Genomic DNA, 26,273 nt, shown 5'->3' with positions numbered 1-26,273 from the left:
TGTTGTGTGATGTTTAGCCAGGATTGGAGGATTTGAGCTCTCGGGAGAAGCTTAACAGGCTGGGGCTGTTTTCCCTGGAGTGTCAGAGGCTGAGGGTGACCTTATAAAGGTTTACAAAATTATGATAGGGTAAATAGGTAAAGTCTTTTCACTGGGGTCGGTGAGTCCAGAACTAGAGGGCGTAGGTTTAGGGCGAGAGGGGAAAGATATAAAAAGAGACCCACGGGGCAACTTTTTCAGGCAGAGGGTGGTACGTGTATGGAATGAGCTGCCAGTGGAAGTGGAGGAGGCTGCTACAATTGCAACATTTAAAAGGCATTTGGATGGGTATATGATTAGGAAGGGTTTGGAGGGATATGGGCCAAGTGCTGGCAGGTGGGACTATATTGGGTTTGGATATCTGGTCAGCATGGACAGGTTGGACCATGCTGTACATCTCTATGACTCTAAGTAAATGAAAGGGACAGGAGTCCTTCAATTACATTCAGTATTCTTCTGCTGCAAAATCTATACAAGATTTACTCCCTTTCTTTATATTTATTTATTCACAGGATGAGGGCATCGCTGGCTAGGCAACATTTATTGCCCATCCCTAATTGTCCACAGGGCAGTTAAGAGTCAACCACGCTGCTGTGGGTCTGAAGTCACATGCAGGCCAGACCAGGTAAGGATGATAGTTTCCCTCCCTAAAGGATATGAGTGAACCAGATGAGTTTTTTCTCAAACAATCAACAATAGATTTCATGGTCATTATTAAACTCTAAATTCCAGACATTTTTTAATTTCAAATTCCTCCAGGATTCGAACCTGTCTCTCCAGAACATTATCTGGGTCTTTAGAATAAACAGTCCAGCAATGACAGCATTAGGTCAGTGCCTGTCCTATTCCAATAACCTATTTTGCAATAAACATTATGGAGTAAATTGATCTATTAATCCATTCTATTTTCCCCAGCTTAGTTACTAAATATCACCACAGCTTTCCTGATCTAAACACATCCTAGTTTGTCTGTTCCTAATGAGCCAGTAACTAGCATTGAAATTGCATGGTTGAATGTATTCACCAAGTTCAGACAAAAAAAGAATTGGACAGCAGAAAAGTCCATTTATTCCATTGGGACAGTGCTGACTGACTGAAAGCATCATCCAAGTAGCTCTGTTTCCCTGCTCCTTCATAGAGTCAGTCTTACAGCACAGAAAAAGACCTTTGGTCCAACTCATCCATGCCAAACCCAAGCTCGCAAAACTAAATCACCCTCATTTGCCTGTGTTTGACCCATATCCCTCGAAACCCTTCCTATTCATGTACTGATCCAAATGCCTTTTAAATGTTGTGATTGTACCCCTTTCTACCACTTTTTCTGGCACCTCGTTCCATATATGCACCGCCCACTGTTTGAAAATGTTATCCTTCAGGTCCCTATAAAATCTTCCCCCGCTTACCTTGAACCAATACCCTCTAGTTTTGGACTCCCTTTACTCTGGGCTAAAAGACCTTGGCTATTCACCTTATCTATGATCCTTGTGATTTTATCAACTTCTGTATGGCCACCCTTCAGCCTCCTACGCTCCAGAGAAAAAAATCTCAATACCTCCTGCAAAACGCTATTCCATTTTCCCAAGTCCTCTGCCGTATCTGCTCCCAGGAGGACCAGTTCCACCACAGAACACACCTTCTTTAAAGACCATAATTTCCCATCTCATGTGGTTGAAGATGCCTTCCAATGCATCTCATCCATGTCCCACACCTCCGCCGTCAAACCCCACCCCTCCAACCACAACAAGGACAGAACCCCCTGGTCCTCACCTTCCACTCCACCAGCCTCTGCATAAACTGCAACATCCGCCGACATTTCCACCACCTACAAACAGATCCCACTACCAGGGATGTATTTCCCTCCCCATCCCTATCTGCTTTCCACAAAGACCGCTCCCTCCATGACTACCTGGTCAGATCCACATCCCCCAACCCACCCTCCCCTTCTGGCTCCTTCCCCAGCCATCGCAGGAATTGCAAAACCTGTGCCCACACCTCCCCCCTCACCTCTATCCAGGGCCCCAAAGGAGCCTTCCACATCCAAAGTTTCACCTGCACTTCCACAAATGTCATTTATTGCATCCGTTGCTCCCGATGCGGTCTCCTTTACATTGGGGAGACTGTACGCCTTCTTGCGGAGCGCTTCAGGGAACATCTCCGGAACACTCACACCAATTAACCCCACCGTCCTGTGGCTGAACATTTTTACTTCCCCTCCCACTCTGCCAAGGACATGCTGGTCCTGGGTCTCCTCCACCGCCACTCCCTCACCACCTATGTCTGGAGGAAGAACGCCTCATCTTCCGCATCGGAACACTTCAATCCGAGGGCATCAATGTGGACTTCACCAGTTTCCTCATTTTCCCTCCCCTACCTTACTCCAGTTCCAAACTTCCAGCTCAGCACCATCCTCATGACCCGTCCCACCCGTCAATCTTCCTTCTCATCTATCCTCTCCACCCTCCTCTCTAACCTATCACCTTTACCCCTTCCTCCATCCACCTACTGCATTCCCAGCTACCTTCTCCCCAGCCCCACCCACCCCCTCCCATTTATCTCTTCACCCCAATGTTTCCACCCTCATTCCTGATGAATGGCTCCTACCCGAAACTTCGATTTTCCTGCTCCTCGGATGCTGCCTGACCTGCTGTGCATTTCCAGCACCACTCTAATCTTGACTCAGAATATCCAGCCTGTCTTTTTATCCCAAACTTTCAAGTCTCAGTGACATCCTTGCAATCTTTTTTTGCACCCATTCCAATTTAATGGCATCCCTCCTATAGTAGGACGAGCAGAATTGTACAGTATTCCAAATCTGGGCCTTACCAATCTAGCAGAATTACCATAAGAAGCAATCAGCAGCTCCATCTACATCTAACTACTTTCAAAGGTAGTTAACATCATTTGTCAATTCTTCTTGAGACTTCAACTGATGTCCAGCTGTGGAGTCACAAGTAAACTATTAATAAGCTAAGTGTCACCTCAAATTCAGATATGTTAATATTTAAAGCATAGCAGGAGGGGTATGAGAAGAGACCAGGAAAGTGAGATTAGCTCCATGTGGTGTCAATGACAGTGCTATCAAGAAACACATGTTCAGTAATAATCTGCTCAGAGATCCTTAATTTAGAACTCATGACAGAGAACAAATGGTGATTTACTTCCAAATCTAGATGGTGAGAGACTTGAAGGGAGAATTGCATGTCATGGCATTCCATATGTTGTGTTCCTATCTACTAGGTGGTAGAGGTTGTGGGTTTGGAAGGTGATAATGAATGCGCCTTTGCGGATTGTTGCCATTGTGTGGCAGTGCTAGGGTGAAAGATACTTAAGGTGGTGGATGGACTGAAGTGAGCCACTTGAGCATGATTGATATTCTGCTGCTCATGTGTTGTTGGTGCTGCACTCATCCAAACAGTTTGAGAGTAATCCATCAAACTTACCTGTGCCTTGTAAATAGTGAATTGACTTAAGGGAGTTAGAAGATGAGTTACTTGTTGCAGTATTCTCAACCCCTGACCTGTACACATGAACACAATACTCATGTGGCAGAACTAGTTAAGCTTCTGGTAAAAAATGAGGTCTGCAGATGCTGGAGATCACAGCTGCAAATGTGTTGCTGGTCAAAGCACAGCAGGTTAGGCAGCATCTCAGGAATAGAGAATTCAACGTTTCGAGCATAAGCCCTTCATCAGGAATAAGCTTCTGGTCAATGGCAACCCACAGGCTATTTCAGTGAGATTCAGTGATGACAATTCTGTTGGATGTCAAGGAAAAATAGGTGCTTTCTCTCTTGGAAATAGTAATTTCCTTGCACTTATATGGCATGAATATTATTTGGTACTCATGAGACGAAGCTTGCATGTTGTTCAGATCTGGCTACACGTAAGCACAGATTGCATGAGCATCTCAGGAGCTTTTAAATGTGCTGAATATCGTGCAGTCATAAGCAAACATTCAAAGTCTGCGTGAGGATTTGTAGCCAATTGTCGTAGTTGTGGGAATGTTTGCCGAGCTGGGAAGTTGATTTACAGACGTATCATCCCCTATCAGGTGACATCTTCAGTGCTTTGAAGCCTCCTGTGAAATTCTGCTGTACTCTCTCTTCTGGAATATATTTGATTCCATTCCTGCTGCTTCTGATTGTTTGTTGTAGTGGCCGGTACATTGGGTGTAGGTCTATGTGTTTGTTGATGGGAGTCCATGGATGAGTGCCATACTTATAGAAATTCTCTGGCTGTCCTCTGTTTGGCTTGTCCTATGATTGTTGTGTTGTCCCAGTCAAGTTTATGCTCCTTGTCATCTGTGTATGTGTGGCTGCTAGGGAGAGCTAGTCGTGGTATTTGGTGGTGAGTTGTTGCTCATGGATGTGGATTGCTAGTTGTCTGTCTTTGTCCCATGTAGTGTTTCATGCAGTATTTCCATGAAATTTTGTAAATTATGTTTGCCTTGCAAATGATGGGCACAGGGTCTTTTGTCCTGGTGAGTTGTCTGTGCGTGGCTGTTGGTTTATAGGCTGTCATGAATCCCAGTGGTCGAAGAAGTCAGGTTGTCAGAACAGAGATGATTTTTATGTAAGGTAGCGTGGCTAGCGAGTTAGGTCTTGGCATGTTCTTGTCGCGTTGTCTAACTGTTAGGCGTCTGCAGATGAAGTTGCGGGGATAGCTGTTCTTGGCAAATACTCTATAGAGGTGTTCTCTTCGTAGGTCAGGAGTGCTGCAGTGTTGTAGCCCTTTTGAACAGGCTCTTAATGCAGTTTCTCTTGTGTGTGTTTGGGTGGTTGCTGTTATAGGTCAGACCTGGTCGGTGTGTGTGCCTTTCCTGTATACTTTTGTGGTGCATTCACCATTGTCTGTTCTCTTAGCCGTCACATCCAGCAATGAGAGTTGATTGCTGGTTTCTGTCTCTCTCGTAAATCTGATCCCCGAGAGCATGATGTTGATAATCCGGTGTGTGTTCTCGATTTCAGTTTTCTTAATGATAACAAAAGTGTCATCCATGTATCTGACCAGAGTTTGGGTTGGATTTGTGGGAGGACTGTTTGTTCCAAGCAAACATCACTACTTCGGATAAAAGCAAGATTATTGATGAAACAGCTGAAGATGATTCAGCCTAATACACTACCCTGAGGAACTAATACAGCATCGTACAAAATTGAGATGATTCACCCTCAAAAAACACAACCACACAACCATGAGTGAGAACGAAACAAGAGTACACGAGCACAAGACAGCGTGAGAGAACAAAACAAGAGCACAAGTGCGAGAAAGTGCGTGAGATAGAACGAAAAAACCAGGGAGATAACAAGACAGAGAGGAGGAATGGGACAGAGGGAGAGAGGGGGGAACGGGACAGAGGGGGAGAGAGGGGGGAACGGGACAGAGGGAGAGAGGGGGAACGAGACAGACGAGAGTGTGAAGGAACGAGACAGAAGGAGAGAGAGGGAACGAGACAGAAGGAGAGAGGGGGAACGGGGCAGAGAGAGGGGGAACGGGGCAGAGAGAGGGGGAGAATGAGACAGACAGAGGGAACGAGTCAGAGAGAGAGGGAGAACGAGAGAGGGGGGGAACAAGACGGGGGAACGAGACGAGGGGAAACGAGACAGAGGGAAAGATAGGGAACGAGACAGAGGGGGAGAGAGGGAACGGGACAGAGGGGGAGAGACAGGGGGAGGAACGAGACAGAGAGAGGGGAGAATGAGACAGACGGAGAGAGGGAACAAGACAGAGAGAATGGAGAGACAGAGAGTGAGAGGGGGAGTGAGAGAACACGAGAGAGAGAACATGAGAGAGAGAGAGAGAGAGAGAGAGAGAGAACGAGAGAGAGAGAAAACGAGAGAGAGAGAACGAGAGAGAGAGAGAGAGAGAGAGAGACACAGAACAAGAGAGAGAGAGACAGACAGAACAAAAGAGAGAGAGACAGAACAAGAGAGACAGACAGAAGGAGAGAGAGAGAGAGAGACAGAACAAGAGAGAGAGAGACAGAACGAAAAAGAGAGACAGAACGAGAGAGAGAGAGACAGGACGAGAGAGAGACAGAACGAAAGAGAGAGAGACAGAAACAGAACGAGAGAGAGAGAGAGACAGACAGAATGAGAGAGACAGAATGAGAGAGAGAGAGACAAAACGAGAGAGAGAGAGAGACAAAACGAGAGAGAGAGAGACAGAATGAGAGAGAGAGAGAGAGAGAGAGAGACACAAGGTAAAGCAAGGTAATTAGCCATCATCCACGTCTGGCCATATGGTACTAAGTTAAGATTAGATTAGATTAGACTTACAGTGTGGAAACAGGCCCTTCGGCCCAACAAGTCCACACCGACCCGCCGAAGCGAAACCCACCCATACCCCTACATTTACCCCTTACCTAACACTACGGGCAATTTAGCATGGCCAATTCACCTGACCCTCACATCTTTATGATTGTGGGAGGAAACCGGAGCACCCGGAGGAAACCCACGCAGACACGGGGAGAACGTGCAAACTCCACACAGTCAGTCGCCTGAGTCGGGAATTGAACCCGGGTCTCAGGCGCTGTGAGGCAGCAGTGCTAACCACTGTGCCAACTAGTCTCAAGAGACATACACTCAGACATAAATATATTGCATTTTGCTATGTATACCCAGATAAAGAAAAAGTCTACATTCTTAGATTCTCTAGAATATTTTGAATAACATACCTGATCTCCATCTAATGATGTCACCGAACTCATTTGGTGGACTGTTACAGTCAATATTTCTTCCCACACTTGCGACTTTGGCCATGATATTTTAATGATAGAACAGACTGTCAAGGCTGATATCCACTGCTGAATCACAACAGAAAATCTGACAACCTTCAATGGTCCTTTTTCTCCAGAATTCCCTTGTTTCCTATGCCTCTAGTTGGATCCTCACACCTAATTGATTGACAGGAAATAATAAATAATACATCATGAACTAAAACATTTTGGAAATAAAAGTAATTGTAAATGTAGATTCTATACATTTGAACTTTAATTTCTGAAACATATCAACAAAGTGAGACCAGTGGAATGCCACAAATATCGGTGCTGGGTCCACTACTTTACATCATTTATATAAATGATTTAGATGCGAGTGTAAGAGGTATAGTTAGTAAGTTGGCAGATGACACCAGAATTGGAGGTGTAGTGGACAGTGAAGAAGGTTAACTCAGGTTACAACGGGATCTTGATCAGATGGGCCAATGGGCTGTGAAGTGTCAGATGGAGTTGAGGAGAAAATAAGGACTGCAGATGATGGAGATCAGAGCTGAAAATGTGTTGCTGGAAAAGCGCAGCAGGTCAGGCAGCATCCAAAGAGCAGGAGAATCGATGTTTCGGGCATGAGCCCTTCTTCAGGAATGAGGAGAGTGTGCCAAGCAGGCTAAGATAAAAGGTAGGGAGAAGGGACTTGGGGGAGGGGCGTTGGAAATGCGATAGGTGGAAGGAGGTTAAGGTGAGGGTGATAGGCCGGAGTGTGGGTGGGGGCGGAGAGGTCATGAAGAAGATTGCAGGTTAGGAAGGTGGTGCTGAGTTCGAGGGTTGGGACTGAGACAAGGTGGGGGAGGGGAAATGAGGAACCTGGAGAAATCTGAGTTCATTCCTTGTGGTTGGAGGGTTCCTAGGCAGAAGATGAGGCGCTCCTCCTCCAGCCGTCATGTTGCTATGGTCTGGCAATGGAGGAGTCCAAGGACCTGCATGTGGAGTGGGAGGGGGAGTTGAAGTGTTGAGTCACAGGGTGGTTGGATTGGTTGGTCCGGGTGTTCCAGAGGTGTTCTCTGAAACGTTCCGCAAGTCGGCGGCCTGTCTCCCCAATATAGAGGAGGCCACATTGGGTGCAGCGGATGCAGTAAATGATGTGTGTGGAGGTGCAGGTGAATTTGTGGCGGATGTGGAAGGATCCCATGGGGCCTTGGAGGGAAGTAAGGGGGGAGGTGTGTGTGGGTGCAAGTTTTGCATTTCTTGTGGTTGCAGGGGAAGGTGCTGGGAGTGGAGGTTAGGTTGGTGGGGGGTGTGGACCTGACAAGGGAATCACGGCAGGAATGGTCTTTTCGGAACACTGTTAGGGGAGGGGAGGGAAATATATCCCTGGTGGTGGGGTCCGTTTGGAGGTGGCGGAAATGACGACGGATGATGTGATGTATATGGAGGTTGGTGGGGTGGTAAGTGAGGACCAGTGGGGTTCTGTCCTGGTGGCAATTGGAGGGGCGAGGCTCAAGGGCGGAGGAGCAGGAAGTGGGGGAGATGCGGTGGAGAGCATCGTCGATCACTTCTGGGAGGAAATTGCAGTCTTTGAAGAAGGAGGCCATCTGGGTTGTTCGGTATTGGAACTGGTCCTCCTGGGAGCAGATGCAGTGGAAATGAAGGAATTGGGAATATGGGATGGCGTTTTTACAGGGGGCAGGGTGGGAGGAGGTGTAATCTAGGTAGCTGTGGGAGTTGGTCGGTTTATAGTAAATGTCCGTGTCGATTCGGTAGCCCGAGACAGAAATGGAGAGGTCTAGGAAGGGGAGGGAGGAGTCTGAGACGGTCCAGGTAAATTTGAGGTCGGTGTGGAAGGTGTTGGTAAAGTGGATGAACTGTTCAACCTCCTCGTGGGAGCACGAGGCAGTGCCAATATAGTCATCGATGTAGCGGAGGAAAAGGTGGGGAATGGTGCCAGTGTAGCTGCGGAAGATGGACTGTTCCACATATCCTACAAAGAGGCAGGCATAGCTGGGACCCATGCGGGTGCCCATGGCTACTCCTTTGGTTTGGAGGAAGTGGGAGGATAGGAAAGAGAAGTTGTTCAGAGTGAGAACCAATTCAGTCAGTCGAAGGAGGGGGCAATGACACCTATCGCATTTCCAACGCCCCTCCCCCAAGTCCCTCCTCCCTACCTTTTATCTTAGCCTGCTTGGCACACTCTCCTCATTCCTGAAGAAGGGTTCAGAAAGCCCGAAACGTCGATTCTCCTGTTCTTTGGATGCTGCCTGACCTGCTGCGCTTTTCCAGCAACACATTTCAGCTCAGATGGAGTTTAATTTAGATAAATGTGAGATGCTGCATTTGGGGGAGCTAATCTTAGCAGGACTTATACACTTAATGGTAAAGTCCTAGGGAGTGTTGATGAACAAAGAGACCTTAGAGTACAGGTTCATAGCTCCTTGAAAGTGGAGACACATGCAGATAGGATAGTGAAGAAGGTGTTTGTTATGCTTTCCTCTGCTGGTCAGTATGTTGAGTACAGAAGTTGGGAGGTCATGTTGCAGCTGTTCAGGACATTGGTTAGGCCACTGTTGGAATACTGGATGCAATTCTGCTCTCCTTCCTATTGAAAAAATGTTGTGAAACTTGAAAGGGTTCAGATAAGATTTACAAGGATTTTGCCAGGGTTGGAGGATTTGAACTATAGGGAGAGGTTGAATAGGCTAGGGCTGTTTGCCCTGGAGCGTTGGAGGCTGAGGGATGACCTTACAGAGGTTTATAAAATCATGAGGGGCATGGATAGGATAAATAGGCAGTCTTTTCCCTGGGGTGGGGGAGTCCAGAACTAGAGGGCATATGTTTAGGGTGAGAAGGGAAAGATATAAAAGAGACCCAAGAGGCAACTTTTCCATGCAGAGGGTCATACGTTTTTGGATTGAGCTGCCAGAGGAAGTGGTGGAGGCTAGTACAATTGGAACATTTAAAAGGCATCTGGGTGGGTATATGAATGAGAAGTGTTTGGAGGAATATGGACCAGGAACTGGCAGGCGGGATTGATTGGGTTGGGATATCTGGTCGGCATGGACAAATTGTACTGAAGGGTCTGTTTCCGTGCCGTACATCTCTAGGACTCTATAATAGTCAATAGCACCTTCTCTACACAGTTTTAACAACGAATTTGCATTTAGAAAGTATATTACACATCCTCAGGTTGTCAGCAGGCATCAAATAATTCTTTTTATATTGGTCACTTTTATCTGTTGTACCCAGTTGTGCAGGGCATGATCTTATAAAAAGTAAATGAAATAAATATTCATAATCACTTGTGGTGGTCTTGGTTGAAAAACAAAATTTGGTTAAAACAAGAAAAAACACCTGATGGTGCTTTGAAAAACTACGATGGAGTTACTTACTCATCTGACTATGGAATTTCGGAGGATCAAGATATACAAGCGCAGGCAGAAAAGTGGAGCTGAATCCCAAGATTAGTCACGATCATATTAAATGGTGGAGCAGCCTCTGTGGGATGTATGGTATTCTGTCTCCCTTATTTCTTTTGTTCTCAGTGCATAATACAAGTTCCCATCAATTTTCAAATTCTGTGCAAATTCAGGAGAGGGCAGTAATAACTTGAAATCAGCTTTAGGGGTGACGGAAATCTCTTCCCAATGCTACTCTTTTAAATTAAATGTTATCAACTAAGACTTAAACAATTAATTGCAAAATGACTAGTCATTCAGTTTAATAGAAAATCATTGATGAAAACATAATTTTATTTATACATACTGTTTATCTGTATAATGACAAATTACAACCTATAACAGAAACTAGCCATTTAGCCCCCCCATCTAATTTACACCAGTATTTGAAACACACAAGTCTCTTGCACTGTAATTACCATAGCTCCATATCCATTTATTCCCTTTTCCCTCATGTCTGTTCACATCAAATTTAAATGTATTTTCACTAGTGAGCAAATAAATCCCTCCTTTATGCAATGTTAATGGCTGCCTCATTATTCTCGACGCCATCATATCAATCCAGAATTGAAAAGACCTATAACATTTCTCTTCTTAGTCCGTAATGTCAGCCTGTGCAAGGTATCAACTGTGGATCAGCTTGTGGCATTCAAACCTCGGAATTAGAACTCTGTTCCAGAAACTCAACACAAAATTCTAGGTTAGAAATCCTTTGAAATACTGGAGATATTATCTGAATTCCCAATCCCTGCTCCTCTATCCCCCAGTTTCTCATTTTACAAAGAGGAAACGGTCTTCTAATTCTTCCTAGCGGATTCAACTACCCCTTAATTTGTAACGTGAACACTGAATGTCATTTATTAATCTATTTTGCAAGTTTGTTTGTTTCCTTGCATTTTGGCAATGCATTCCATGCATTCACAACTCTGTGCGTAAATTACCTACCTCTGATGTCTCTTCTATACTTTTCTCCTAATATCTTAAAACTATGACCCCATACCAGTCAATCCTGCCCTGGGGAAAAGTCTCTGGCTATTGACTCTATCTATTCCACTCATTATCTTGTATACCTCGATCAGGTCACCTCCCTTCCTCCTCCTCTCCAGAGCGAAAATTCCTAGCTCATTCAACCTTTCTTCATAAGACAAGTCCTTCAGTCCAGACAGCATCCTGGTAAACCTTCTTTGCACCTTCTCCAAAGCCTCTATCTTTTCTATAGTAGGGCAACCAGGGACTTGTAGAGCTGTAGCAAAACCTCGCGGCTCTTAAACTCAATCCCCCTGTTAATGAAAGCCAAAACACCATATGCTTTCTTAAAACCCTATCCATTTGGGTGGCAACTTTGAGGGATCTATGTACTTGCACACCCAGATCCCCCTGTTCCTCCACACTGCCAAGAATCCTGTATTTAATCCTATATTCAGCATTCAAGTTGGACCTTCCAAAATGCATCACTTTGCATTTATTCAGGTTGAACTCCATCTGCCATGTCTCAGCCTAGCTCTGTATCCTGTCTATGTCGCTCTGCATCAGCTACCATTCTGAAACCACAGGACCAAGTTGCTCAGAATCTGGATTATTGGAGACTGGATGAATGACGTCAGATGCATATTGGGACTTTGTGGGAATCCAGTCAAAAGACCTACTTTGGGGATTAGAGCCATAGAGATGTATAGCAAGGAAACAGACCATTCACTCTAACTCATCCATGCCGACCAGATATCCCAACCCAATCTAGTCCCACTTGCCAGCACCTGGCCTATGTCCCTCCTAATGCTTCCCATTCATATACCCATACAGATGCCTTTTAAATGTTGCAATTGTACCAGCCTCCACCACATCCTCTGGCAGCTCATTACATACACATACCAGCCTCTGCGTGAAAAAGTTGCCCCTTGGGCCTCTTTTAAATCTTTCCCTTCTCACCCTAAACCTATGCCCTCTAGTTCTAGACTCACTGACCCCAGGGAAAAGACTTCGTCTATTTATCCTATCCATGCCCCTCATGATTTTATAAACCTCTATAAGGTCACCCCTCAGCCTCCGACGCTCCAGTGAAAACAGCCCCAGCCTGTTCAACCTCTCCCTATAGCTCAAATCCTCCAACCCTGGCAAAATTCTTGTAAATCTTTTCTGAACCGTTTCAAGTTTCACAACATTTTTCCAATAGGAAGGAGACCAGAATTGCCCGTAATATTCCACCTTGCCAGAAAATTTAAAAATTCTGATGCAAGATTCTCCTGATTCCAGGAAGCCTCCATGAGAGATGGAGATTAAAGATAGTAACAGCTTTAGCCTGGTCCAACATTTCAGTAACTCCACAAGTGACACCCCTGCCATCAGTTCTCTGACCCTTCAGACAGCCATCAACCTGACCACATTCTCCAAACAATCCAACTATCTCACCTCTCCCCTAAATGACCAACCCAACTACCCACCTCCATGTCCCAGACCAACTGACCACACCTTATCCAAATGCAACCTGCCCTGCCCTATTTTGGTAACTGCCCCTCACCTTCAAACATTGCATTCATCTCTGCTGCAGTAATATCAGAATGCTACAACCATTCCTATCTTCACTAAGCACAGGAGCCAACAATCAGTTGCACTTCCTCTTTCAAGTTGCTTAGCAGAAATCAGATGAATCACAAATATTCCAGAATAAAAATAGGCCATTTACCTCCTCAGATCTAAGTACTGTCGTTTGCTAATCTTCATTTTATGTAGTTCCTCCCCATTCACTCCCTTTAAAATTTGTGATTTTAAATGACTTTGTTACTAGAACTGATGTCAGTTCTATAGCCTTAACATCTGAATGGTCTTCACAAACCCAAGACGTAGGACCACATAAGAGTGGCTACCACAGTCAGGGTGGAGACCAGTCTTCACTATGTTAGTCAAAGAGTCACTACCAATGAAAAACAAAAGCAGAATATTTTATTCCAAAATGTATACTAAGGTAAACACAAGAGTTTGGGGAATGTGTCCGGTTATCCAGAATGTAACTTGAGCACTGTCAAATCCTGTTAGGTTTACAAGTTCAAGCATTTTCTGATTGAACAGATAGAATCATAGAGACATACAGCATATCCAACTCATCCATGATTAGATTAGATTAGATTAGATTACTTACAGTGTGGAAACAGGCCCTTCGGCCCAACAATTCCGCACCGACCCACCGAAGCATAACCCACCCAGACCCATTCTCCTATGTTTACCCCTTCACCTAACACTACGGGCAATTTTAGCATGGCCAATTCACCTAACCTGCACATTTTTGGGTTGTAGGAGGAAACCGGAGCACCTGGAGGAAACACAAGCAGACACGGGGAGAATGTGCAAACTCCACACAGAGAGTCGCCTGAGGCGAGAACCATGCCAACCAGATATACTAAATTAATCTAGCATCATTTGTCAGTATTTGGCCCATATCCTTGCAAACTCTTCTTATTCATATACCCATCCAGATGCCTTTTAAATGTTTTAATTGTACCAGCCTCCACCACTTCCCCGGCAGCTCATTCCATACATGCACCACCCTCTGTGTGAAAAAGTTGCCGTTTAGGTCCCTTTTAAATCTTTCCCCTCTCACCTTAAGCCTATGCCTCTCGTTTTGGACTCCCTCCCCCACCCGATGGAAAAGACCTTGGTTATTCACTCTACCCATGCCTATCTAAGGTTACTTCTCAACCTCTGACACTACAAGGAAAATGGCTCAAGCCTATTTAGCCTCTCCCTACAGCTCAAACCCTCCAACACTGGTAACATCCTTGCAAAGCTCCTCTGAACCCTTTCAAGTTCGTACAAATATCTTTTATGACTGAGACTGGATTAATCGCAGTATTGTTTTTAAAATGCATCATATCCATCTTCTCACATTGAATCAGTATTCTAAATCATTCAACGCAGAATTCAAGCCAGCACTTCTACTGTAGAACCGAAGAGTGCTGCGCTGTCAGATTTATGATCTTTTGGACAATGAACTGAGGCATTACCTACCTTCTCCAGTGAACATATAAGATCCTATAATACAAATGAAAGGAAAAATGCAGGAATTTATCTCCGTATCCTGTACAGATTACCTGCTCACATACTTCACTGCTATGTGTGTTATCATGTTTTGCACGATTTGGTTGCCATTTTCCTACAATACAAAGGAAAAAGCACTCTGAGATGTCCAAATGTTGTGCAAGATGGTATGCACACAAGTTATTTCTTTTACCTCTGGGTGAAGCTGGAAATTTAATAAAACCAGAAATATGGGAAATACTCAACAAATTGGGGAGAAACAGAATTGATGTTTCAAGTTGAACATGACTTGAAAGTCTGTGAAGAATCATGTACAACTCAAAAGTGAACTTTGTTTCTCTCCTCACAGATGTTACCAGATCTGCTGAGTTTCTCCAATGTTTTGTTTTTGTATTGTAGAATCATCATAACTACAAATGACTGCCTGTACCTCAAAATACTTCACAGAATCCCTACATTGTGAAAGCAGGCTATTCAGCCCATCAAATCCACACTGCCCCTCCGTGGAGCATCCCACACAGACCCAGCTCTCTTCCTTTCTTTGTAACCCTGCACTTCCCATGGCTAATCCATCTACCTGCACATCTTTGGACTGTGGAGAAAACCCAGAGGAATCCTCACGGACATGGGGGAAGTTCACTGGAATGTAGGAGGTTGAGAGGTGACCCAATAGAAGTTTATAAAATAATGAGAGGTATAGAGTTGATGGTAGTTGTCTTTTCCCTAAGATGGGGAATTTCAAGACTAGGGGGCACATTTTGAAGGTGAGAGGAGAGAGATTTAAAAAAAAAGACTTCAGAAGCAATTTTCTTTCCACAGAGGGTAGTCCACGTTTGGAATGAACTTCCTGAAGAAGTGGTAATGTGGGGACAATTACAACGTTTAAAAGATATTTGGATGGATATATGAATATGACAGGTTTGGAGGGATATGGGCCAGTGGGACTTGTTTAGTTTGTGATTATGTTCAGCATGGGCTGGTTGGACCGAAGGGTCTGTTTCCATGCTGTATGACTCTATGACTACCAATCAAGGCTGGAATCAAACCCAAGTCCCTGGGGTTGTGAGACAACAGTGCTAACTACTGACCCACTGTGCCACCCATTATTCGATATATGAGATTAATTGATTAAATAAAATTATTATATTGTTATTTCTCCCCAACAATTTTAAGCTAAGGATGTCAGCATAACTCCATAAATCCTAAAGTATATTATAAATCAAGGGTGGAAACATGGTTTGATGTATAAACACTAGGGTGAAACACTGACAATTATAGATTTGATACTAGCAGTCATAACTGGAAATAGTGAATTTAAGACAGCCCCATAAAGCAGATTACTGGAATAATTTTTAAGTATATTTGTTGTGGACTGCCCCCCACCCCCGCCATCCAGAAATATACCTATTGATGTAATTGTGCTGGAATAGTGAATGCATTAAAACTAGGCCCACAGTCCACCTGGGAGCTCCACAGCCTAGACAATCCAATCCTTTAAATAGCAGCTATCTGAGCGTGCTCACACTGATACTTCCTATTCATCATATTTTCCAGTTTGAAACTGTGGGATTGAGGGTTTGGAAAGGTGGATGCAGTGAATTAATCCTAAACCAAAATATCGACAGCTGTTACAATCAGCAATTTGCAATAAATTAAGATAAAGACCTTCCTGTTCCTCTTCCCCCACCTCACTCCCTAAACACTGAAACTTGAGCCATGTCATACAGCTCAAAAAGCCAGAATCACAGGAATTGCTTGAAAGCCTGAGCTGGAGAAACTGCAACATCATGCCCTGAAATGTACACCAATCATAACCCTTTCAAGTTTCACAACATCTTTCCGATAGGAAGGAGACCAGAATTGCACGCAATATTCCAACAGTGGCCTAACCAATGTCCTGTACAGCCGCAACATGACCTCCCAACTCCTGTACTCAATACTCTGACCAATAAAGGAAAGCTTATAAAATGCCTTCTTCACTATCCTATCTACCTGCGACTCCGCTTTCAAGGAGCTATGAACCTGCACTCCAAGGTCTCTTTGTTCAGCGACACTCCCTAGACCTTACCATTAAGTGTATAAGTCCTGCTAAGATTTGCTTTCCCAAAATGCAGCACCTTGCATTTATCTGAATTAAACTCCATGTGCCACTTCTCAGCCCATTGGCCCATCTGGTCAAGATCCTGTTGTAATCTGAGGTAACCCTCTTCACTGTCCACTACACCTCCAATTTTGGTGCCAACTACAAGCTTACTATTCTCGCAACCAAATCATTTATGTAAATGATAAAAAGTAGAGGACCCAGCACTGATCCTTGTGGCACTCCACTGGTCACAGGCCTCCAGTCTGAAAAACAACCCTCCACCACAGTCTGAAAAACAACCCTCCACCACCACCCTCTGTCTTCTACTTTTGAGCCAGTTCTGTATCCAAATGGTTAGTTCTCCCTGTATTCCGTGAGATCTAACCTTGCTAATCAGTCTCCCATGGGGAACCTTGTCGAGCGCCTTACTGAAGTCCATATAGATCACATTTACTGCTCTGCCCTCATCAACCTTCTTTGTTACTTCTTCAAAAAACTCAATCAAGTTTGTGAGACATGATTTCTCATGCACAAATCCATGTTGACTATCCCTTATCAGTCCTTGCCTTTCCAAATACACGTACGTCCTGTCCCTCAGGATTCCCTCCAACAAGTTGCCCACCACTGAGGTCAGGCTCACCGGTCTATAGTCCCCTGGCTTGTTTTTACCACCCTTCTTAAACAGTGGCACCACGTTTGCCAACCTCCAGTCTTCCAGGACCTCACCTGTGACTATCGATGATACAAATATCTCAGCAAGAGCCCCAGCAATCACTTCTCTAGCTTCTCTAACTCAACGTATACTGTGTCTTTCAAACGTCAAAACTACACAGCTAACATTAAATCCCAGTAGTTTCTGTAATTTAAGAGCTCAATCTTTAGTTAGGAGATTGAAATAATTTAGGGAAAAATGGAAAAATAAAAAATGTGACCACAACAGTGGGGTCGTATTAAAGGGGTAAGCCTGGTTAACTAAGGAACATACAGCTTCCCAAAGAAAAGTGTTCTCATTTCATTACATGATGAATCTCTGAGGCAGTCATATTTGATTTTTTTTTTCAAATTTTAAATCAACTGTCACAGATTTCAGCAAAGTTTGTGCTGGGAAACATACATATTATATCATTCATTATGGTAGCATCCATGTTTTAATTTATATTGCATATTCAATTTTACTGTGTTACCGTCAATTTGTTTTATTGAGACAAATATTACTGAGCCTCAACACTTTTCACAGTATGTCGGTGTTCTCTAATACAGCTGATCAATGCCTGGTTTTAATTATAAGATATTTTCCAACTTAAACTTTACAAATCAAAACTTTCACACAGTTTTCTTACTAAGAAAGTAAAAACAAGCTCTGAGCCAGCGTGCATCACAACGAAAAGGTCCCCATGCAAAAAGTGCATACTAGGCAAAGACAGAAAAGTAACACACTGAAATGTACTTCTTCAAATAGCTCTAAATATTGCCCAACTTTGAGTTCTGAAGCTCTAACTAACCCAAGCAGCAAGCATTTATCATTGTAACAAATGCAGGCTTTCTCTTTGTCGACTAAAGAAAATTCAGTATAGTTAACATACAAAAGAACTTCAAACTCAACCAAAAATACAAAATCCATAGCAGATATTTCCCAGCAACGTGCAACTTCCCTTTCTGTTGTTCACTTACCAGCCTAGTCTATTATTGAGTACCCACCATTTCCTTCCTTGCCAACTGTATCCATTTGCCAAACTCCCTGCAAGGTGCACACTTTTTACTGTCAATGCTACCACAGCAATTCACTTCTCTTCCTACATGTCTACCATCTATGCTCCAAGTTTAAATGCAGAAGCTACAGCTGCAGCTGTTTGAATTTCCAGGCCTGTAGGGAACAGCTAACAGCTCTTTTCCTCTGATTAATTAATAGAGGTGACTGAAGGAGCACCAATTAGGGAGCTGGCACTCCCAGGCCTGAGACATTTGAAGAGCTGGGACTGGTCAGAAAGTGGAAGTCAGCAGTGAAAATGGAAATCAGTTTCAATCTGCAGGACATCAACATTTTGTTACTTTAACAGAACTGTTGCCAAAATGAGAATCGTCATTGACAATACATAACAAAGAAAAATGAGGGAAAGATACTTTGAAATCATTCTCCACCATCTCTTCATTTACTTTCTTGTTCAAAGACCTAAAGAAAGAACCTCACTATTCAATTACACTGTCAGTCGAGCTCAGTCAAATGTAAGTGAGATATCATAAATTTGCTCATTGAGATCAAGGAACAAAATCAAAGATTAAATTGATCTTACCAGTATCTGTAATCACAGCTAGCTCAAAGTTCGAAGCATTTCCAAATATTTCCTAAAAATGGAATGTTGGCCCTTCTTTCAAGGGGATTAGATCAAAAGACACAGGAGCAGAAATTAGGCCATTCAGCCCATCAAGTCTGCTCTGCCATTCAATCATGGCTGATAAGCTTTTCAACCCCATTCTCCTGCTTTCTCCCCGCATACTCAAGAACTTACCTATCTCAGTCTTAAAATACAGGGTGACCCCTGTATCCGGAGAATCGTTTTCCGCAGTTTACCTCAGCCTGAACATCTTATATGGAACCTTCCACATTAAGCTTCCCTATAACAGGTTCGGGCCAGGGACCGGGGCTGCTGGGAAAGTAAATTTTCCATTGAAATGAATGGGTTTGCTTCTATCTGCGGTAGGTTCAGGAACATATTTCCCGCGAGTATGGGAGGACTACAATGTACTGAGGACCTGGCCTCCACAGCCTTGTGTGGTAATGAATTCCACAGATTCATCACTCTCTGGCTAAAGATGTTTCTCCTTATCTCCATTCAAAAAGATCTTCCCTTTCCTCTAAGGCTGTGCCCTCGAGTCCTAGTCTCCCAACATCCACTCTCCCCAGGCCATTCAGTATTCTGTATGTTTCAATTAGACACCCCGCATTCGTCTAAACTCCAGTCAGTACAGACCAAGAATCCTCAAACATTCCTCTATATTAAGCTTTTCATTCCTGGGAGCATTCTCATGAACCTCCTCTGAACACACTTCAAGCCCAGTACATCTTTCCTCAAATATGGTGCCCAAAACTGTGCACAATACTTCAAGCATGGTCTGACCACAGCTTTCTCAAGCCTCAGGAGTATATTCCTGCTTTTATATTTAAGTCCTCTCAAAATAAATACCATCATTGGATTTGCCTTCCCAACTACTGACTGAACCTGCAAGTTTACCTTGACAGAATCCTGGACAGGAACTCCCGAGTCTCTTTAGAGTTCAGACTTCTGAATTTTCGCCCCATTTCAAAAATAGTCCATCCCGCTATTCTTCCCACCAAAATGCATGACCTTACACTTTCCCAGGTTGCATTGCATTTGCCACTTCTTTGCCCATTCTCCTAACCTGTCCAAATCCTTCTGCAGCCTCCTCGCATCCACAATGCTGCCTGTCCCTCTATCTGTCTATGAGGGCTGCAAACTTCACCAGAATGCTCTCAGTTCCTTCATCTAGATCATAAGTGTATAAAATGAAAAGTTTTGGTCCCAACACAGCCTTACAGAAAACTACTTGTCACCGGCTTCCATCCTGAGGGCCCTTTTATCCCCACTCTCTGCTTTCTGCCAGTCAGTCAAATTTCTATCCAAGCTAGCACCTTGCCTCTAACAGCACAGGCCCTTACCTTACTCAGTAGCCTCCTGTGTGACACCTCGTGGAATTCCAGGTAGATAACATCCATTGGCTCTCTTTGATCTAACCTACTAAATACTTCTTCAAAAACCTCCAGCAGATTTGTCAGGCATGACCCCCCCTTGACGAAACCATGCTGACTTTTCCCGATTTTACAATACTCTTCCAAGTATTCAGAATCTCATTCTTCACAATGGATTGGCATACAGAAGTCTTACTGAGCATCTGGAAAAGTGTGAGCAGTTTTGGTCCCCTTATTTAAGGGGAAATATTTCACTGGAGATAGTTAAGAAAATGCTCATTCAGATGATCCTCTATATGGAGGACTGCTTTATGAGCAAAGACTAATAAACAGGTTGGGACTCTACTCACTGCAGTTTAGAAGGATGAGAGGTGATCTCATCAAAACATATATAATTCTTAAAGGACTTGACAGGGTAAATGCCAAGTGGATAATACCCCTCATGGGAGAGTCTAGGACTAGAGGGCATAGTCTGAGAATAAAGAGGCATTAATTTAAGACTGAGTTAAGAAGAGATTACTTCTCTCAGGGGGTTGAGCATGTTTAGAACTTGTTGGCACAGAGAGAAGTGGGGGCACAGTCCTTGTGCACATTTACGGCTGAGATAGATAGAATCAAGCATTACAGAGAAATGGCAGAAAAGTAGATGCAAGAACCCTGCTCAATGCTGAACGGCTAGAGGAGCCAACCAGCCTACTCCTGTTCGTATTTTTTAAAGTCTTATACTTTGTTATGTCCTAATTTTGAGTTCTGCAAATATGGACATGGTCAAAATCAAGATTACCAGAACCCTTGCCCATGCACATTCCCACCAACAGATCACACTTCTATTAACTGGATTCATTTTGTTGTTGGAAGGGCATCGGAAATATGCTCCCTGTAGCCAATATATCATGGGATTAATGGCCAAATTAGTTCTACTCTCATACAGGACATTTCACAAATGCCACCGTGTTCTGCACTGATCAAGCCCTTATTCTGCTGAATAAACTGGAATTTCACAATTAGCAACCAAAATGCTGTGACCAGCAAGATTTTACTGAACTATGTACTCAGGAGACTTCCAGCCGGCAGTGCTTCTCCATGAGTGAACTGCACATGACATTAAATCCTGCAGACTGAAGAATTCAGAAGTTACTGGAATAAGAAGGCAAAGGCAATAGCAAGGGTCAGTTTAGCAGATTTCTATCTGTCCAGCACATAAATTTCAAACTGCAAATGCTGCAGTACATTTTCACAATTTGTAAGATATTAAACAAAAACACAAAGAAACCCATACCAAAGAAAGAAATCCTGAAAAAGTTCACTTCCAAATGAGAAACGTATATTTTCAAACGTCTGCATTTATGTTCTTTAACCAAGATTAACTATCACAAATTATTGTGAAAAACATTCATTCCAGCGTTCGGGTATCCAATGCTCCCAGTACCCCAAGCAAACATGCTTCAACCAAGTATAAACTAGAATCGAAAATCAGTGGACATGGGTGGGGGGAGTGTCACTAACAGTACAAATGCTGTCGCAGCCAACAATCTCAAATGCACATTTTTTAGCAGACAGTGATTACTGTTCAATCAGAAATACAGTTTAAATCTTTCCACTTCCTAGCCCAGGGATACCAGGGGCCCAAAGGAGCAGTCCAGCAACCAACTTAACTGAGGTTTGATAAGCTAGTAAAAGTGTACATCTTAGATCGAATTGACAACCTTTCTAGGTTAAGGTTCAGTTTCACATTGTAAAGTACTTACTGACAGCCAAAAGTCTTCAAATCAAGCAATCTTCAGCATAGCACAGGTATACATTAAGACCTGCAACTAATCCTTTAGTCAGTACGCAGACAGTTTGATAACTCCACACTCGAAGTCTGATGTCAGAATGAATTTGGTCTGTGGTGCTTAATTTCTACCACTAGGGAGCATAGTGAACGAAGCCAAGCACTAAAGCCAGAACACTGAAATGATTCATGTGGATCAGCCAACACCCACTCCAGAAAAAAAAAATAAGATTCGATGAAAGCTTGAGTTTAAAACAGGAAAGGTTTCCCTGCAGCAAGAATTGTTTAACTACCCCAGTTTGGTACTGAGGCCCAAGCAGATTAACCTTTCCTAAGTCAGTACTGCTTCTGTAATTAAATGCTAAGGGATGGTAACGATGCCCAGACAACTTTTCTCTTCACTTTTTTTTCTCCCCAGTCTTTTCTTCTTCTACCCATCAGGACAGGGCAGTATAGCAATTTTTTTTTAAACTCAACATGGTTCACAACTTCAGTAAAGCCTTAGAACCACCATACATTGTTGTGAATCACTGTGTGGCTTTTTGTGCTACACAGTTCCTAAACTGCTGGCTCCACTTGGTACCTTCTAAGTACCTCTCTTTTTATGATGTCTGGAGTTTATTTAATGAGTTACTCCAGAGTTTACAAAGTATGTTAAATTGCACTGTATTTGAATTTTTGTTAAAGAGAAAAAAATGTTTTTGGTAAAGCTAAACCTTAAATTGGAAAATAAGAATAAACAAGCGCTATTAAGCAAAAGACAGGCCATAACTAATTAGTTAGTTCTCAACAACTGTTTGTTTGTCATTTTAATTCCTGGATATTAGCATGCTAACTTCAGAATTTCATTCAAATACTCCAGAACAGACATTTCGAATGATCCACAACCTTTTGAATAAAGAAACCGCATTTCAATCCTAAGTGTGTCCTAACCTCTCATTCTGAGAACACCAGGTTATAGTCCAAAAGGTTTAATTGGAAGCATACTAGCTTTCAGAGCGCCATTCCTTCATCAGGTGATAGTCACCTCATGAATGAGCGGTGGTCCGAAAGCTAGTGTGCTTCCAATTAAACCTGTTGGACTATAATCTGGTGTTGTGTGATTTTTAACCTTATTCTGAGACTATGACTTATTCTAGAATCTCTAGCCAGAGGAAACATTCTCCCTGTATTTTAGAAATTGGCTTATTCTCCTTGGAGCAGAGAAGGTTAAGAGAAGATCTAATTAAAGTGGTCAAAATTGTTCACAATTTTGAGAGGGTAAAGAAGGATATCTTGTTTCCACTGTTTGGTATCTCAATTACGGGTCACAATTTCAAGATTGTCAGCATGACAGCTCGGTGGGAAATGAAGAAAAATATCTTTATTCAGAGTTGTTAGGATGTGGAATGTGCTGCCTGGGAGAGTGGTGGAGGCTGGTTCAATAGGAGGCTTCAAAACAAGAACTGGATTAATATTTGAAATTTAAAGGGCTATGAAGATAAACCTGGAGAATGGGACAAACTGGGAAGGTCTTTCAGGAGCCAATACAGACAGTGGGACAAATGGCCTCCTTCTGTACTGTAAATTTTGGGATTCTGGGAATAAAAAAGTAAATTCAAACCAGTAAGAGCCAATATAGGCAAACATAAAAGATAAGTGAAATCGCAAATGATAGAAATATCGTAGCCAAAGGGGTTCTATCATCTGTCTCATAAAACACAGAATCATACAGCACAGGAACTGGCCTTTTGATCTACAATGTTGCGTCAAACACGATGCCATATCAAACTAATGTCTTGGTCCATATCCCTCCATGTTCATGTGCTTATCTAAAAGACTGAAAAATTCCTAACATATCTGCCTCTACCACCACCATTGGCAACAATTTCCAGATTCCTACCATTGTGTAAAAGATCTTGCCCTCACATCTCTATTGAACTTTTCCCCCTCACTTCAAATGCACACCGCTAATTGTAGACATTTCAACTCTGGGAAAAAGATTCTGACTGTTAATCCTATCTACACATCTCAATTTTATAAGGTCAAAAGTCACATGACACCAGGTTATAGTCCAACAGGTTTATTTGGAATCGCAAGCTTTCGGAGTTCTGCCCTTTTGTCAGATGAAGAGAGCACCTATGCACAGAAATTATAATCAGAAAGATCAAAAGATCTTACAAGTGATGTGAGTGAAGTGTTGACAGGCCGATTAATATGTCTCTGCAGGTGATCAAAAGTGTCAGATGGTGTGAGTAAAGTGTCAACAACTGAATAACAAGTGAAGGGATGACCTATAACCTGATTAATTAAGGCAGAAAGATAATTATAAAAAATTAAAAATAAGGTGGTGCTGTAGACAAACCAAATGGCTGGAATAATCTATTATTAGGTATAGGAGTCACACATCAAGGGTTTAACCAAAGTAACAAGTAATCCAAAACTGTACAAACAAATTATGGTAGAGAGAGCACAACAAGTTATCAATGTGATCATGCCAAAACAGAATAGTATGGAAGATCTTACAGAACAGTATGGTGGGGTCACACGAAGAGCAATATGAACTGAAGATCATAATTGAGGCCACCATCATGGGTACAGCACTTAGCTATCAGTTTCTGCTCAGCAATTTTAAGTTGTTGTGAATCTTAAAGGCTGCCTTGGAGGACGTTTACCTGAAGATTGGAGGCTGAATGTCCTTGACCGCTGAAGTGTGTCCTGACTGGGAGGGAACTTTCCTATCATGCATACTACCATTACTGGTGGAAACACCACTCACCACATTCACGGCAGATACTCGTATATCTTGGGCAATTCTGTCTATCTCATATGCTGCAGGCAAGGAAGCCCCAAAGTATGCTATATTGGCGAGACTAGGCAGATGTTAAGACAAGGGATGAATGGACACTGCAGAACAATCGACTGACAACAATTTTCCTTCCCAGTCAGCAAACACTTAAGCGGTCAAGGACATTCAGGTCCAATCTTCGGCTAAGCATCTTCCAAGGTGGCATTCAGGATACACAACACAGAGTCACAGAGCAGAAACCGACAGCCAAGTTCCACACCCATGAAGACAGACTCAAACGTAATCTTGGGTTCATGTCATGCTACATGTGACCCCACCATACTGTAAAATCTTCCTTACTATCCTGTTTTGACACAATCACCATGACAACTTATGATCTTACTACCTTCACTAGTTTTATAGTTTTGGATTACAGGGTACTTGTTACTTTGGATAGACCCTTCACATACAAATCTTATACCTAACATGTTATTCCAGTCATTTGGTTTGTCTGCAGCACCACCTTACTTTTATTTTTTTGTAATTATCTCTCTGCCTCAATTAATCAGATTATAGGTCATCCCTTCACTTGTTATTCAACTGTTGACACTTTACTCATACCATCTGACACTCTTGATCACCTGCAGTGACATATTATTCAGCCTGTCAACATTCCACTCACATCTGTATGATCTTTTGATCTCTCCTGATTATGAAGTTTGTGCCTGGGTGATCTCTTCACTTCACCTGACAAAGGGGCAGAGCTCCAAATGCTTGTGATTTTAAATAAACCTGTGGGACTATAACCTGGTGTTGTGCGACTTTCGACCTTGTCCACGCCAGTCTAACACCAGCACCTCCACATACCTTTATAGAAATCAATCAAATCTCCCCTCAGCATCCGCCTCTCCAGAGAAAACAACCCAAGTTTTTCTAGCTTCTCCTTAAAAGCTCATACTCTCTAATTCATTCAAGGTTATCTGTACGGGCATTAACAAATGGCAGAGGAAAATCAAATAAACCACCTACAAATACTACTCTGGTAAAATTAATATCTATTATGAATGTACAGTAGTAAAATGAAATATTAAAAACTTGTACGGTGTGATTTTCTCTTGCACTATTGTCAAACCAGAGAGAACATGTCAGAACAATGGATTATTTAAAATAAGCAGTTTTGAATAAAACGTCTTTGCCTATTGATAGCATTGTTCTGACGTGTTCTCCATTTTTAATACTTCATGGAACAATTTATTTCACCTAAATAAAATTATTAGGCAATGTTTATTTAGCACAAAAACGTCAAATTATCAAGAATGACTGTGGTGCTTTTAAGATAATGAAATGTCACAAAACATATCGGAGGTAAAAATAACTGCAGAATGTTGCAATGCTACAATTAACAAAGTATTTTAACATAGTCTTTGATATCATTAAGCTAGTAACATATTACACTCCAGACAACCACCTCTAAATCAGAACTAATGCTGCATAAGTTGAAACCTGATAGCAAATGGAGGAATCTCATACCACAGCAGAATCAGTTTGATTTGATGCGTTGAGTACAAAATGTCAAACAGCAAAATCTCATTCCATGTCCAACAAAAAAAGTCAAATCAAAAGTGAAACAGGATTCTGTTCTCAGTGAGGCTAGGTTCATTAATCCTTGTAAAGCACACTTTGGTAGCATAAGATGGCAATATAAGAAATAAAAA

General features: G+C 42.8%; 1 protein-coding gene across 10 annotated transcripts in view; it reads right to left on the bottom strand.

Moving 5' to 3' along the window:
• LOC132819922 (utrophin-like) overlaps window positions 1–26,273 on the bottom strand; it is a 751,240-nt gene that overhangs the window by 711,410 nt on the left and 13,557 nt on the right. For 8 of the 10 annotated variants that reach the window (XM_060831897.1, XM_060831902.1, XM_060831903.1 and 5 more), the window contains exon 2: window positions 6,712–6,930. In XM_060831897.1, coding sequence (XP_060687880.1) covers window positions 6,712–6,796 — 85 coding nt within the window. In that variant the 5' untranslated portion in view covers window positions 6,797–6,930. Of the gene's footprint in view, window positions 1–6,711; window positions 6,931–10,133; window positions 10,150–21,765; window positions 21,858–26,273 lie in introns of those variants that run through there. The other 2 variants (XM_060831898.1, XM_060831899.1) reach the window with 2 other exon arrangements.

The sequence above is a fragment of the Hemiscyllium ocellatum genome, chromosome 10 (assembly GCF_020745735.1).
Source record: "Hemiscyllium ocellatum isolate sHemOce1 chromosome 10, sHemOce1.pat.X.cur, whole genome shotgun sequence".
Taxonomy (NCBI): domain Eukaryota; kingdom Metazoa; phylum Chordata; class Chondrichthyes; order Orectolobiformes; family Hemiscylliidae; genus Hemiscyllium; species Hemiscyllium ocellatum.
This window is presented reverse-complemented; position numbering and strand designations above follow the sequence as displayed.